Source organism: Cololabis saira, chromosome 12 (assembly GCF_033807715.1).
Source record: "Cololabis saira isolate AMF1-May2022 chromosome 12, fColSai1.1, whole genome shotgun sequence".
NCBI classification, from domain to species: domain Eukaryota; kingdom Metazoa; phylum Chordata; class Actinopteri; order Beloniformes; family Belonidae; genus Cololabis; species Cololabis saira.
Genome location: NC_084598.1, coordinates 2,047,474 through 2,063,500, shown reverse-complemented (window position 1 = coordinate 2,063,500; position 16,027 = coordinate 2,047,474). Strand labels below are relative to the sequence as shown.

The following is a 16,027-nucleotide window of genomic DNA, read 5'->3' as shown; positions in this document are numbered from 1 at the left end:
TTACTGCCATGTGGGCTTCAATCAAGATGTTGGCGCATGCCTCCAATCAAGGGATAAATATTAGTTTATTTCCCCAATAAAATTGGTAACTGTCCTTTCTCATCAATACTCAGCAGATCTGTGATAAGATGTGAGGAAAAAAGTGGCAATCATGTTTATTTGAAAGGACATCTATAATACAGTGATAGGTGTTATGTTATCACCTCAACCCTCCAGCTCCGCGACCAGGATCTATACTGGACACGGTTACATGATGTTTTTTTAATTCAGAATGAATTATTCCAAATTAAATAATTCACAATTAAACTATTTTCCTTCGAGTTTACATGGAAATAGTAATTCTGAATTGAGGTTTACATGGAAAACACGTTTGATGGTCTTTCTCCAATTCCTCTCCAGGTCTGGGGGTTGGGAAGATTCTGATTGGATAGGGGGGGGACCGGAAGTTAAACTACCGGAAGAAAAACTAACTTAGCCGCTACAACTGTTTCCTGTTTCCATCTGTTCTTTTAATGATTTCTATTTATTAAATAAATGTTCTCTGCTCTTGACCAGCATTTACTGCTGCTGCATCTTGAAACTTTGTTTGGAAAACCAGCCCAGTGGAATATAAGCGTCATGGAGACAGACGGGCGAGGGAACGAGCAGAAAGAAAAACTGGAATTAATTTAAAGAGGATTGAGTGTAAACATTATCGCAGAATTATTCTATTCAGATTTAAAATCGGAATAAACCAGCCACTTACTTAGGAATTAAGATTAATTCAGAATGGCCGTTTTCATTTGGAATTAGGTGTTTACATGGTCATTTCTACTCATTTTAAAACAATTTAATTTTAATTTTGAATTAAAGAGGAATTAAACTTCCCCATGTAAATGCACTCAATGTCCCTAAATATCACTTCCCTATGCTCATCCTTAGTCATAGCAGCATCTTCCTCCTCATGGTCAGAATCATCAGGCTGGTACAAAATTGTTCAATTTTATTTTATTTTTTGCTACACTGTTAAAAAGTCCATAACAATCAATGGACCTGCTTGATGTCTGCACCAATAATATAAGTGTTTCCCTTTAATGCATTTACATGCCACAGCAGTTTTCTCCGGGTGCAAACTAACACTACTTATGTTGTTAAAATACAATCTGGGAAAACCTGCATCCAGGAATTTACATGAATGTTAATTTTGCACATGACAACAACAAAAGTATTCCTGCAGACCAATTACAGACCCCAACATCACAATATCATTCCCCTGCAGTAAGCTGCCTCTCCCATCAGCACATTTGTTTGTCTTTCTTTTTTGGAAAGTGCTCAAAGAGGCTATTACCTCACAAAAACAAACATTTTCAAACATGTTTTTTGTTGAGATTTTTTCTCTTCTTGTTTTGATATGTTTTGAAGAAGTTTCACATAAACACTGCATGATATCTTGGAATGTCATCGTAGACAAGAAATCCCAGAAAACAATTCAAAACATCAAAAAGATGGCATGAAGCATGCACATCTCTCTAGAACTGCTAAACCCAATAGATAATTGAAGCAAAATGCTGAGATATAAATACTGAGCTACGTCTAGTGGGGAAGAGGGTTAGATTAGAGCTGGGGCTATGACATCATCAATTTGATAAAGGTTGCATAATCTGCCACTGATGATGTTTGCTCCCCTTCTTAAAGTTAAGGTTTAGACATGTTTAGAAGTGTTTCTATGCAATGACGCAATTAAAATTATTCTAGTAGAGACTGAAGCCCATTTTCCAGCTCACGTCGTAGTTTTGTGTGTATCAACATTTTATATATACTGATTGATAGAGCTTTAGGAGAGAACTACTTGTCTAATGCCACATCTTTGCTGATAAAAGTTGCTGACTCTTTGTTGCTGAATCTTTCATTTAAAGATGCACCATATGTTTTCTATTGGCGACAGGTCTGGACTGCAGGCAGGCAGTTTATTATAATTTAGGACTCTTTGTGACGGATGCAATAGAATGTTTCCTGGAAGTGTGTATGAGGGCCAGGACACACACAGTCGATGGCCGACCGTCTGCAAAAAAGCAGTCGGACTACAAGTCGGCTCCCGTCTGCCCGAGTGTGTCAAGAAAATACACCTGAACAGACCAACCTGACGCCGACTGGAGTGTACGTTCTACGCAGCATAAAACGTCCCCATAACTGCAGGCGGCCCTAATCTGTGATGTTGCCCAGAAAGAAAAGGAAAGAAGAACAACCGGAAATGACGGATCGCTTTAGTCTAGAGTTGTGAACAGAGCCCGCTGTCATCAGTCAGTGTTTTCACTTCTGATAGAAGTCAAGAAGGATCATAAATATGTTGGCCAATAATGAGAATTTACTGGCATTCACAACACAGTCAAACACAATCCAAATCCAAACCAATGCAATGATAGACTGTACTGTGGCATCTGTGCCATCTCTGTGTAACTAGTATGATAACCATCATCATTTCCGGTTAACCCTGATTCACTAGTGAAGGGCTAGCACTCCACCAATCAGATTGGTCATAGAGTTGTCGATCCTTAAGTCCATGCAGTCTTTTCCAGGGGAGAATCTTGCTTGTTATGGGCTTGCCAAGTAGTGGCATGACCATATTGCAATCGTCCAGAATGGCCCAAAGGGCAATGTTGCTAGCATTTTGCTAACAAGCTAAAGTTGCAAAAGTCGCACCAGCGGGTGTACAGCATGACCCCGCTCTGATGTGGGGAAAAAAATCCCCAAAAAATAAAACACGAACACGAGAAAAAACATGAAAATGAAGGCGATATAATGGTATACAGAAAAGGTTTCCCTTTTCTTCTTATTCCGCACACTTTTTTCGTCCGTTAATGTGGCCCGAACCGCAATGTGCACCCATGCATGCCATACATCGTTGGATGCGTCTCCATCTTGCCTCGATGGGCATTACTTTTCTCAATCAAAAGTGTTACCGTGGCAACGCTAGATGCCAAAAAGCAAAAGAAAAGGCGAAAATTCGGACGCTTATTGCTGGCCGAACTTTATGGTAGAGACATCGTTCAAATTTACAAACACTCAGCCCGATTGGCACTAACAGACCGTACAACCTCATCATGCTAATTATTGCGGTTTTTGCGATATTTAACTTTCAATTTAAAAAAAAAATTCCATTTGACTTTGGACGCTTGTTGTTAGGCAAGAAGTTATCGTAGAGACATCGTACAAATGTTCCCCGGACTTCAATATATTCAAATTTCATAAAACTGTGATTTAAGGACATTTTGTCAAAATCCATGCCAAATGGCCCCATTCATTCGGATGGGGTTTTTTACCATGGTGAAAAAAAAACCTATCCGTTAACGTAGCCTGAACCGCAACATGCACCCACACATAGCATACATTAACACATGTGGATCCATCATGCCTCGAAAGGCAATACTTTTCTCAGCCAAAAGCGTTACCGTGGCAATGCTAGATGCCAAGAAGCGGAAAAAAAGGTGAAAATTCGGACGCTTATTGGTCGGCCTTTATCGTAGTGACATCATTCAAATGTTTCCATACTCGGTTCACTTCGGAGAAAGAGATCTTTCAGCCTCATTATGCCAATTATTACAGTTTTTGAGATATTAAAAGTTCAATTATAAAAAAAAATGTCCATTTGACTTTGGACGCTTGTTGCTAGGCAACAACATATTCAAATTTCATGAAGCTGTGATTTACATACATTTTAAGTCAAAATGCCTGCCAAATGGCCCCATCCCAAAAGGTTTATCAACAACCTTTAACGGTTTATTAACAACCCTAAACTACTTCTTGGCCATTATTAATCACCTTAAACCACACAACCCTGAAGCAGGGGGTGTGGTTTATTAACAACCCTAAACCACACACTCTGCACAGCACAGGAATGAATGCAATACAACCATAAATACCTAAAACTGAGAACCACACAACCATTACAGCCCCAAACCATTTGGCAGCACGAGGGGACAATTTAAGGCATGCCCAAATTTTCTAGTTTTTAATGCACTGCCGCCTGAAGGCCTAGAGCTTAGACTAAGCATCTTGTGTTAACCTTTGGCCTTGTCCTGTGCACACACAGAATGATTATCTGAATCTTTTGATTTTAGCATGCACTGTAGATGGTGGAATCTTACAAGTCTTCACAATTCTACACTGAGAGACCACAATTTTTGAGGCCAATTGATCAAGCTCTGCCAATTTTTACATTATATCCAGTTATGTTACTCACCTGTTGCCAGTTAACCTAATTAGTTGTCAAATGGTTGTCTAATTGTTTTTGATTACTTTTGCAGCCGTTTGTTAACCCTGTTCCAACTTTTTTGAGATGTGCTGCTACCATCAAATTCAAGATTAGCCAAAATGATATATGAAATGGCAAAATGATGTTATTTATGTTATGCTGGAATAAAACATAGGTTCATAATTCAATTCAATTCAATTTTATTTATATAGCGTCTATTACAACAAAAATTGTCTCTTGGCGCTTTCCAGAGACCCAGAACATGAACCCCAAGCAATTATTACATAAAGAATGGCAGGTAAAAACTCCCATAGTGGGAGAAAAACCTTAAGTACCACAGATATCAACTAAGATTACAGCAACAAAAAGAGAGCGGAAGAGAAGCAGTTGGTTTACCAGTACATCCGCCATGTCGTGAGGGGCAGTCTGTTAGCGTGCAAGTCGTCAATGATGTTAACAGGCCGGACATATGCATGTCATCCCCCCTTCTGCCTCGGACCTCTGCGTTATAAACACACACACACAAACACAGGTAAATACACTAATGTGTGTAAAGATTAATTCATGCAAAATGGCACACATGAAGACATTCAATGCAAATCCATCAGCAAACCATGTACATTGCACAAATGTGTTTGAAAATCCCCATAATATGCAGTCCTGGACCAAAATCCCAGCACACACACACACTCACACGCATCAAAGGAGAGAAAAAAAGTCCACAGTTAGCATCTGTACCGGTAAGTTCAGGCTAAATCTACCAGACGGGAACCTCTAACAGGGCCGACTGCCTCCTTGACCCTTCAGCTGGTGTATCTCCATTACTTTTTTTTTTTCCTTGTCTGCATATGTATTAAAGGTTCATACATGTTTTTTTCTGGTTCAACTACAGTAGGGCTAACCCATATTTTGTTGGGGCTCAAATAAATAAATGCCAGAATTTCAATGTGAATATATATTTAATAAAACAACACCCTCCCACCACAGCTGAAACAGGCAAGCGCACACAGAGAGAGGGAGAAGAGAGAGAGACATGACGACAACGCTAGTTACGTTAACAGCACACAGGTGAATCGGATTGAGAGGCTCAACAACCAGCGTGCTCTGGGTGTATCTGGGGGACCAGCGTTACCAAACTGTTGGCTTGAGCCTTCACCGTTCAGAAACTGAATACCAAACACTGTTACTGAACAATAACAACATAACATGTTTAATATTAACACCTTTTATTAACAACAAATGCAGCTTATAAAAAAAGTGCAAATACAACAGTCGCGCACAAATCAATTTGAGCGAGACAGCGCTATTACTTGAGCGCCGTCTCGCTCCTCTGCGGTGTTGAATTGACCTGCCGCTTGTTAGGTTCCTAAATCATCAACATACATAAATTAATAACTTAGGAAAGACACAGAGACAGTTAGAAATTATTTTCAGGCCTTCTGCAGAAGGGAAGCAAAAACAAATTTTTACAGTTCACATAGACAAATACATTTTCGCTCTGAGCCCTTATAGCAATGTGAGTGCAGTCAATGGCACCGATTACATTTGGGAAACCTGCCATTGCTGCAAATTGCCTTTTAATGTTGGCCTATTCATGCACAGTGTAAGGAAACCAGATGTATCGACTGGTTATTTTAATAATGCCATCCAAAACGGCTGGCATTATAGTGCTCAGTGACGGCTGGGATATCTCAGGCCTAAAGACGGAATTTAGATATTATATCGTACCTCAAAGGGGCTTTAGGCAGAACATGTAACATTATTTATTGTTAATCAAACACATACCTGTCGGATAATTCCCGCTGGAAATCCTGACCATCCTGACCATCCTGATCCATGTATGTGATCCTCAAGCAGTGCCAGCGCATCCATTGTGCAGCATTACGCACGGCTGTCACTACGCAATTTATATTCTTACTCAGCAATTGGACCTGTTGTTACACACCTTGTAAATAAATGATCAATCTGGTGCTATTCACCACTCCATACCATTTGAAGATGGAAGTATGATATGAACGTAGTACCTAGGGCTGGGCGATATATCGAGATTTTAATATATATCGATATATTTTCAAACGCGATATGGTACGACACAATATCGTTTATATCGATTTAAAAAAAAAAAAAAAAAAAAAAAATTGATTTTGATATAGCTTATTTGGTGACAAATTGACTTGAATGTTTTATTTGAGATTTGTACAAATGTTTTGTTATTTGCACAACTGTCAACCTCAGTGGAAAAGTCTGCCTGTTACTGTCTACATTGTATTAATTGCACAGTGTATTTTAATTTAATTGTTATGCAGGAAAGGGATATTTGTTTTATTTTATTCAAGAAGCATTTTTATTCTCTATATGCAGGCAGTTTATTTTTATTTCATTTGTTTTATACATTTTGATATTGTGCAGACCTCTGTTAATAAAGGAACCTGTGTGACATTTGGCACGAGGCTTTGTATTAAAACTGACTGTTTTTTTAAGGGTTTGCCTCAGAAAAAAAATGAAGCTAACAGAGATGCTATGCTATAATGCTTTGGGGGAAACCCCAATTATGGCACAGAAAAAATATCGAGATATATATCGAGTATCGCCATTTAGCTAGAAAATATCGAGATATGACTTTTGGTCCATATCGCCCAGCCCTAGTAGTACCTACTGCAAATACCAGTGCAATGGCTCAGTTACGGAACACATAGATCTATAACACTGCCAGCTTGGGTGTACATGGATCTATGAGTCTGATATGTGATAACATTAAAAGTATGACATGAATCTGGCTTCATTTCACCACTTCACTGTCTGCGTCGCCAATTCCCCATATCTTCAAAATGTTTGTGCGCTAGGATCCTAGGAAGTTTGCGTAGAGATACGCACATTTTCCCGTTAGTTTTTTTTTTTCTAAATCCCAACCTTTGCGTAGAAGGTGGCTTGCGCATCGTTCAAGCCCTGTTTTGTGCACAAGCAAGCTTTATAAATGAGGCCTCTGGTCACTTCCAGTCTCAGCCTTAGAGAAGTTAAAGGGCTTCAATACACTAGCTTATAAAGCAATCAGAGCTCGTCCAATCCAAAGACTATTGTTCTATTTGGTATGTTCTTTCAGATTTAGATTGTCGATACTTTAACATTTAATAACTAAGTCTGAATCGTCCAAGGCCAAATGGAAATGCATCAAAGAATCCTTCTTTTTCTCCCAACTCTACTGTCAACACATGACATCAAAATAACTTATTTTGTAATTCTTCAGATTTTAATTTAGTGAGGAAAAAATAATCTTCTCTCTTGAACACTTAGTTGAAGCTTAAGGGTTTATTTAAGAGACAAAATAATCTGAAATGGTTTACAGTTGCTATGAAGGTAACTTTTCATTGAGTGGCCATTATTCAATTTCAATTTTATTTATATAGCGTCTATTTCAACACAAGTTGTCTTTAGGCACTTTCAAGATACCCAGAACATGACCCCTGAGCAATTATTACAATTATTGTTCCATTAAAATGCAAGGGATGTTCCCTCTGGATAACATCAGCACAAAGTGGGGTTTTTTTTGTCCCTGAGAAAACACAAGGTTTTCCCCTGACTTTACTGCACTGATGGATTCATTATGACAAACCCAGATCCACACATACAAATTCAAAAAAGATGACCAAAGTAAATTAGATTAGATTAGATTGTCCTTTATTCATCCCTCAGTGGGGAAATTTGCTTTGTGCAGCAGCAGTACACACAACACACACATGCAGCGAAAAGGTATAAAAAGAAAAACATATATAATTACAAAAAACAGTATACACAGTGGAATGAAAATAAAAGTAGTGCAGTACGAGAAAGAAAAAAAGACGGACTCACAAAAAAATTGCAACAAAGAGATAAACATAAGAGGACAAAATGGTAAGAAAGAGATACAGGAATGGAAGGATGAAACCAATAGGAAAAAGAGGAAGTAGGAAACAGACATATTGGAAAAAAAAGTGCAGGAGGAAGTGTGTACCAACTGGGAGTGAAAAGAAGGGGAAAAAATGGTTGACTCCCGATTCAACTGAAGAAACTCATTGAGGAAACACAACATAAACATAAAGACCCCCGAATTGGCCACAGACATTTTTTTTTTTTTTTTTTAATGAAAAGGAAGCAAAATTGTTCTTGGTTTTAATACTTCATACAACATCTGGCTTTGAGGGAAGATCCTCAATTGAATAACTGATTATATACAAACGGTTGAGGTTGGGAAATTGCGTAAAATGTAAATAAAAACAAAATACAACGATTTGAAAATCCTTCTCAACCTATATTCAATTGAATACACTACAAAGACAACATATTTAATGTTCAAACTGATAAACTTAATTGTTTTTTGCCAAATAAGAATTAACTTAGAATTTCATGGCTGCAACACGTCCAGAAGAATTTGGGAAAGGCGGCAAAAAATACTGAGAAAGCTGAGAAAAGCTCATCAAACACCTATTTGGAACATCCCACATGTGATCAGGCTAATTGAGAACAGGTGGGTACCATGATTGGGTATAAAAGGAGCCTCCACAAACATGCTCAGTCATTCACAAGCAAGGATGGAGCGAGGGTCACCACTTTGTCCACAACTGCGTGACAAAATAGTTGAACAGTTTAAGAACAACATTTCTCGGGGGAAGAAGGCCCACAAGGTCGATGTGGACATGGTCAAACTGCCTGGCTGGAATCGGGAACGGTTCCAGGGGCTCCTTTGTGTGCTGGTGGACCACTGGCATGCTACACATGCGGCTGCCCACTCTTTAACCTCCCTGCGAAGGCCAGGCCAGACGAACTTGGCCCCAACCAGTTTCACCAACGCCCGGACGCCAGGGTGTGAGAGGGAGTGTACAGAGTCGAAAACCCGCCGGCGCCAGGAAACTGGGACCACCAGACGGGGCCGACCAGTGGAGATGTCGCAGTCCTGGGGCCTCATTTATAAAGCTTGCTTGTGCACAAAACAGGGCTTGAAAGATGCGTACGCCATCTTCTACACAAAGGTTGGGATTTAAAAAATAAAAATAACCGAAAAATGTGTGTATCTTTACACCAACCCTGACCCTCACGCACGCAACATTTTGAAGATATGGGGAACTGGCGACACAGGCGGTGAGGTGGTGAAATGAAGCCAGATTCATGACATACTTTTAATGTCATCACATATCAGACTTAAAATATAATAGCGCTGATCGTGTCCCTCTGTGTTTGAAGCACAGCGTCAGTCAGGACTCTGGTGCTGCTGCTGCAGCCGCGGTGCAGGACACGCTGGGCCGGGAACCTCCTCGTCACCCAGCGCGACAACTGGAGAGTGACTGAGGACAGAACAAATGAGTGCCGGGCCACTCTACGGAGCCCCTAAAGGGAAACAGATTTTTTTATATATATAATGAGTTTTACGCGCGCACGTATAGCCTATGGTTCCGCATTAAAACGACGCAGAGCCTACGCCGTAGGGTACGCGGCGACGCGTACCCTACTGCGTTTCACGCGCGTAAAACTCATTATATATATTAAAAAAATCTGTGTCCCTTTAGGTGCTCCGTACCTCTTGGCCTCTACCTTCAAATCACACCACTTCTTTTTTTTTTCTGCAACAGATCTGTCCGTGGCACTCACGTCGTTTAGCGCAGCAACAACGTGCTGCCACTCACTCGCTTTCTTTTATACTATTTATATACTATTTATACTTTTACTGTGACCACCAAATAATGTGGTTTTCCTGCCTCCACCTCATCCACAACATCTTGATCTCAGTCTCCGTGAAATTTAGTGGCACGGTGGCTGGACACGTCTCATTCATCCTGACGCACAGCAGAAACAGACTGCAGGAAGCCACTGCGCATGATCAGCAGGCTCATTTATATGCAAATACAATCATCATGTAGTTTGCATTGTCCATTTATGGTAGAAAGTGGGCATGTAGAGGGCGGGATATGAGGCAAATTCACCTGCGCAACCTTCCAGCTGGACTGTGATTTATAAAGCGAACATTGCGTGCAAGTGTGCGCACGGTTTTATAAATCCGGATTTTTTTGTGCGCACGCCATTTTCGGCTTTTGGGCACACGTGTACTTTTAGTATGAATCCTACGCACTCTTTTATAAATGAGGCCCCTGATCATCGGCCTGGTCAGCAGCCATGGCAGAAAAATCAACTCCCAGATGTACAGGGCACACGAGCGCGCGTGTAGGCAATCGGCCACAAGGTTTGTTTTACCCGCCACATGCTGAATGTCCGTGGAGAACTCTGAGATGGACGCTAGATGGCGCTGCTGGCGAGCTGACCACGGCTCTGTCACCTTGGACATTGCAAAGATCAACGGCTTATGGTCTACATATGCCATGAATGAACGGTGTACTGATCTGTAAATGTGTTCAGCTAAGTATTTTTGTTCATTATTATTTAGTCAAACCAAATTGGATTACTGCTGTTTTTTGACTCCATCTAGTGGTTTTTGTTGGACACAGTAATGGTAAAGTCATGTGACTTCCCATGAGCCTCTTAATGAGGAAGTCAGGTGTTATTGAAGAATCCATGCTCCTGAATAAGCTGTGAACGTATACTAGAGGCATCTGTGTGTCTATATGATGATACACATTTCATGTTAAGAAGTGTACAATGTTATTTCATGACAGTTTAGTATAAGTTACTGAGATATGTGTGTTGTGTTGGTTGAATTCATGGCGTAGCTTCACTCTGTAATAAATAATAGTATAGTAATAAATATGTGGAATATATAAATACTGATAGATGTGTTAAAAATACATATCCTTGCTTAGTGATTGTTAAAATACATTTATTGTGTGAGATAATGTTAAATTAGTACTTTTTTTATTAAATTAGTACCGTTAGGCTGATAAAACCGTGGAGGGCAAAGTGAAGACGTTCTTCACACGAGATGACGTTAGCCGGATGACCACGGGGAAAAAACAAACAGTTACCAGAAATAAAGTAAAGATGCAAAAGAGGTTCATTGTTGACACAATGAAAAACCTTCATAGGAAGTTTCTGGCAGAAAACAACACAAGCCACATCTCCTATGTAGCATTTTGCCGGCTGCGACCCTTTTGGGTTGTCCATCCCTCACTGTCAGATCGTGACACCTGCCAATGCAAACTCCATGAAAACCTGGGTTTCCTGGCTGACAAGCTGTGTCAGCTGAAACTGATTGACACCTCAAATCTTGAAAACCTTGCGGAACTCGTCTGCTGTGACATTGGCAGCAAGGGCTGTATGTATGGAGAGTGTGATGATTGCAAGGATACAAGCGTTCCCCTTTCAAATCTGTATGATGGTGCCCAGAAGGTGACCTATATGCAGTGGGCAACAGTAGAGAAAGCCAAACCAAATGAGGAGAGCGCAATGACAAAAATAACAGTCAAGCAAATGGTTGAGAGCACTCAGGAGGAGCTCGCAGAGATCTTCCACACCCATCTAAAGAAGTTCAAGAGGCATCTCTTTAACATACGTCAACAGTATGCCTACTACCGAGAGCTGCGTAGCAGCATGGCCAACAATGAATGCCTGATACACATCGATTTCTCTGAAAATTTCTCTTGCAAGTACAACAAAGAAATCCAGTCAGTACATTTTGGATCATCTCATCAACAGGCCATACTCCATACAGGGGTGATCTATGTTGGTGGAAACCAAGAGCCAACCTGCTTCACCTCCATCTCACCATCAAAGCACAAGAGTCCAGCTGCTATATGGGAACATCTGAAGCCTACACTGGACCTTGTGCAGACCACCTACCCAGAGGTTTCTGTCCTACACTTTTTCAGTGACGGGCCCTGTACTCAGAACAGACAAAAAGGCAACTTTTTCCTGTTTGGCACAGAGCTAGAAAAGAGAGGCCTGAGAGGGACTTGGAACTTGTTTGAGTCCAGCCATGGAAAAGGAGCACCAGATGGTGTGATGTGATGATCAGCCATGGCAGGGACATCTACAATTCCCATGAGCTCTTCAAGGCCCTTTCAGAGACAAACACTTTAATCAAGCTGTTTTTTGTCGAAGGTGAATCTGTTGAGCAAGCACTCGAAAGGATGCCATCCAACATTCCAGCAGTCCCAGGAACCATGCAGATCCATCAGGTGGTAACTCTGGCTCCAGGAGAGATAACATCGCGAGATGTCAGCTGTATAGTGCTCAACCAAGAAGAAGTTAGAATGTGAATGCTGGAATACACAGCATTTCAGCTTTTCCAAGAAAGTGCCAGCTACTGTTTTGCAAGGGGAGAAGCAAATCAATTGGGATGACCCAGAGGTCATAGGGCAATGGTGTGTGCTCGCCTATGATAAAACCTTATACCCAGGAATCATCATTGCCACAGACGAAACAGAATTCCAGGTCCGATGCATGCACCATGCCGGAATAACCAAAAACAGATTATTCTGGCCTCGACTAGAAGATGTGCTGTGGTACCCATTTGGTGAGGTGCTCGAGCTTATCCCACCGCCTCAGCCTGTGACAGTACGTGATGCCCGTCACATGGAAATTCTGAAAGAGATTTGGGACAGACTGTTTGAGAACTAAAAGAGTTCTTCAGCTCTGTGGTTGCCTGGGACCTGCCCACACAGCAATTTGATTAAGGGACCTTAGCAATTAGGCTATACTGTATAGCCTATGTAGTAGCAGTCTTCTTGCAACAAATGTCTATCCTCGTAATTTTGGACTTTCTTTCAAAAATCAATTAAATCTACTTGAATTCATGCTTTTCATATTGTTTTCCCAAGTAGACATGTTCAGATGTTGTTTTTAAGCAATCCATTTATAGCCTTCAATATTGTTTTTGAGTCATGTTCAGATGTTATTTTTTAACAATGCATTTATAGCATTCTATGTTTTTTTTAAGAGGACACTGGACATGTTGTTATTTTGAATACTGTTCATTTAATTGATGTGTTTGTTCCCTCAATTGTTCCCTCATAGGTGTATTAATCTGTAGACCCTATGGAAATATTCAATGTCCCTTCAACCCTGTTATCCTATTCAACCCTGTTACAGTGAGTTCAACCCTGTTATTTCATACATTTTATAATTTTTTTGTATAATAAAACATAAACATTAAATCAATTGTTTCTGGATTGTATGTAGAATGTAAGGGACACCAATAAAATATATGGGAGCCAAACTATTTCTTACTGTTGATGCATATTTTTCTGAAATACAAACACCGTTTTTACATGAAGTAGTCAGATCCTACTTCTCAGTCAAATTATGAATATTAAAAATAAAACAAAATCTATTCACAATGAGTTATTCTAAACATGGGACAGATAATTACCAATATTCTGCAATAATTATTTTGAACATGTTTTACTTTAGTATTCACACAGATATCGAGTTGACCGTTACAGGGTTGAATTCAAAACAACTCGGGTGACAAAGAATTTGCTAATAATGTTTGGGATTTCAAGTCTGAGGTGGACAAGGTAATTTCTCAAAGGTTCAGATAGTCCTTTATCAGATGCAATGTTCAGAAATATGATTATTTGTAGTATTTTTTTCAAAACCAAGACAACCCAATGGGCACCGAATTCAGATAATCACCCACAATACAATGTAACCATAGTAGGCAAACGTTTCATGCACAATGTTGTGTTATTTGTTCATAGTTTCACACCAATCTTTCACCAATAAACCTGTGGACTAAAGCCTGTCTTCAGAGTCTTGATGGAGGAGAGAAGTTTAGCTGGCTGCGAATGATACAGCTCTAAGGGCAGCACAGTGAAACAACAGCCTCCAAGCAGGCAAGATAATGCAACTCAGCTGTACAACAGATGACTGGCAACATCGTCACACGCCACCAGTGGACGACATATGACTGGCAACATCGTCACACGCCACCAGTGGAAGACATATGACTGGCAACATCATCACTCGCCACCAGTGGACGACATATGACTGGCAACATCGTCACACGCCACCAGTGGACGACCATCACATCTGATTACTAGGGGTGGGTTAAAAATATCGATATATCGATATTTTATCGATATGCATGTGTAGGAACGATTCATAAATCCAAGTACCGATTTATTTATTTTATTTTTTATTTTTTTTTATCACGATTTTTTTCCCCCATTTTATCACCCAGTGCTCCTACCTAAGTCAGTCCTGGGAATTGCTCCATCTACCAACCCCGGGAGGCCCTGCAGGCAAACGTTTCATGCACAATGTTGTGTTATTTGTTCATAGTTTCACACCAATCTTTCACCAATAAACCTGTGGACTAAAGCCTGTCTTCAGAGTCTTGATGGAGGAGAGAAGTTTAGCTGGCTGCGAATGATACAGCTCTAAGGGCAGCACAGTGAAACAACAGCCTCCAAGCAGGCAAGATAATGCAACTCAGCTGTACAACAGATGACTGGCAACATCGTCACACGCCACCAGTGGACGACATATGACTGGCAACATCGTCACACGCCACCAGTGGAAGACATATGACTGGCAACATCATCACTCGCCACCAGTGGACGACATATGACTGGCAACATCGTCACACGCCACCAGTGGACGACCATCACATCTGATTACTAGGGGTGGGTTAAAAATATCGATATATCGATATTTTATCGATATGCATGTGTAGGAACGATTCATAAATCCAAGTACCGATTTATTTATTTTATTTTTTATTTTTTTTAATCACGATTTTTTTCCCCCATTTTATCACCCAGTGCTCCTACCTAAGTCAGTCCTGGGAATTGCTCCATCTACCAACCCCGGGAGGCCCTGCACTGAGCTCAAGTCTCCTCCTTACTTGAGGAGTGAGCAGGCTGCTTCTTTTCACCAGGCAGGGTGGGGTTTCTCTGGCCGGACGTGGCGCGTGGAAGGATCATGTTATTCCCTTATTGTAACCAGCATATCGATATCGAATCGTATCGAATCGTATCGGAAATCGTATCGTCTTGGGACCTAGTGTATCGGAATCGTATCGGGAGGTCAGTGATGATACCCAGCTCTACTGATTACGCATTCTTCACACAACAACCATGGCTGATAACGAACCTTCACTAGTGACACGGTCTGTTGCATCTTGTAGAAGTGCTACTAGCTCTGCTGTAGCTAAAGCAAAGGTGAAGCAGCAAATGTTCGCCTTTCATTTGCTGAAAAAGAAATGGAGCTAAAGCTAGAAAAAGCAAAGCTAGAAGCATCTACAGTATGGACTTACTTACTTGTAAAAAGGAGGCAGCTGTTGCAGAGGCAGAAGCATTAGAAAATGCAATGGACTTGGATAACAACAAACAGAGTCAGACACGGGGTCCGAGTCCCACTCATGCGGAAACCATACAACGCACTGCACAGTATGTTATCGAGCAAGCAAAATCCCAGGGCCCAGAATTACCGCAAAAAGATGAGACATGTGACAAAGAATTGTTAAAAGGCTATCAAGATCATATCTACAACAACCCGTCTTACAAATTAGACCCAGACACAGGCTCATTCCATCCAGACCAATACCCTGACCCTCAATATGACGAACATCCTCAGAAAGCGACAGCTACCAATTTGACATATAGAAATGATCCTGTGTTCAATAGGTCACACAAGGCAAGCTCTAATGACTACAGCTACTTACCGCTGTCTGCCCGGGGTCACCCACCTCCCGCAGGAAACCCTAGGCCACATAACGGCAGCAGACATCCTCTGTCTAGACATACACCTAATTTCACACAGCCAAGACACCATGGTGATTCTGGTACAACAGACTTTGTAAAATACATTGCTCGTCGTGAGCTTGTGGCTACAGGTTTACTTCAATTTGATGACAAACCACAGAACTACCGA

General features: G+C 40.8%; 1 protein-coding gene across 2 annotated transcripts in view; it reads right to left on the bottom strand.

Moving 5' to 3' along the window:
* The window catches only part of rgs19 (regulator of G protein signaling 19), a 56,488-nt gene that overhangs the window by 25,042 nt on the left and 15,419 nt on the right, over nt 1-16,027 (bottom strand). Inside the window, exon 2 of one of the 2 annotated variants that reach the window (XM_061734671.1) lies at nt 4,628-4,732. In XM_061734671.1, coding sequence (XP_061590655.1) covers nt 4,628-4,642 — 15 coding nt within the window. In that variant the 5' untranslated portion in view covers nt 4,643-4,732. Of the gene's footprint in view, nt 1-4,627; nt 4,733-16,027 lie in introns of those variants that run through there. The other variant, XM_061734673.1, reaches the window with a different exon arrangement.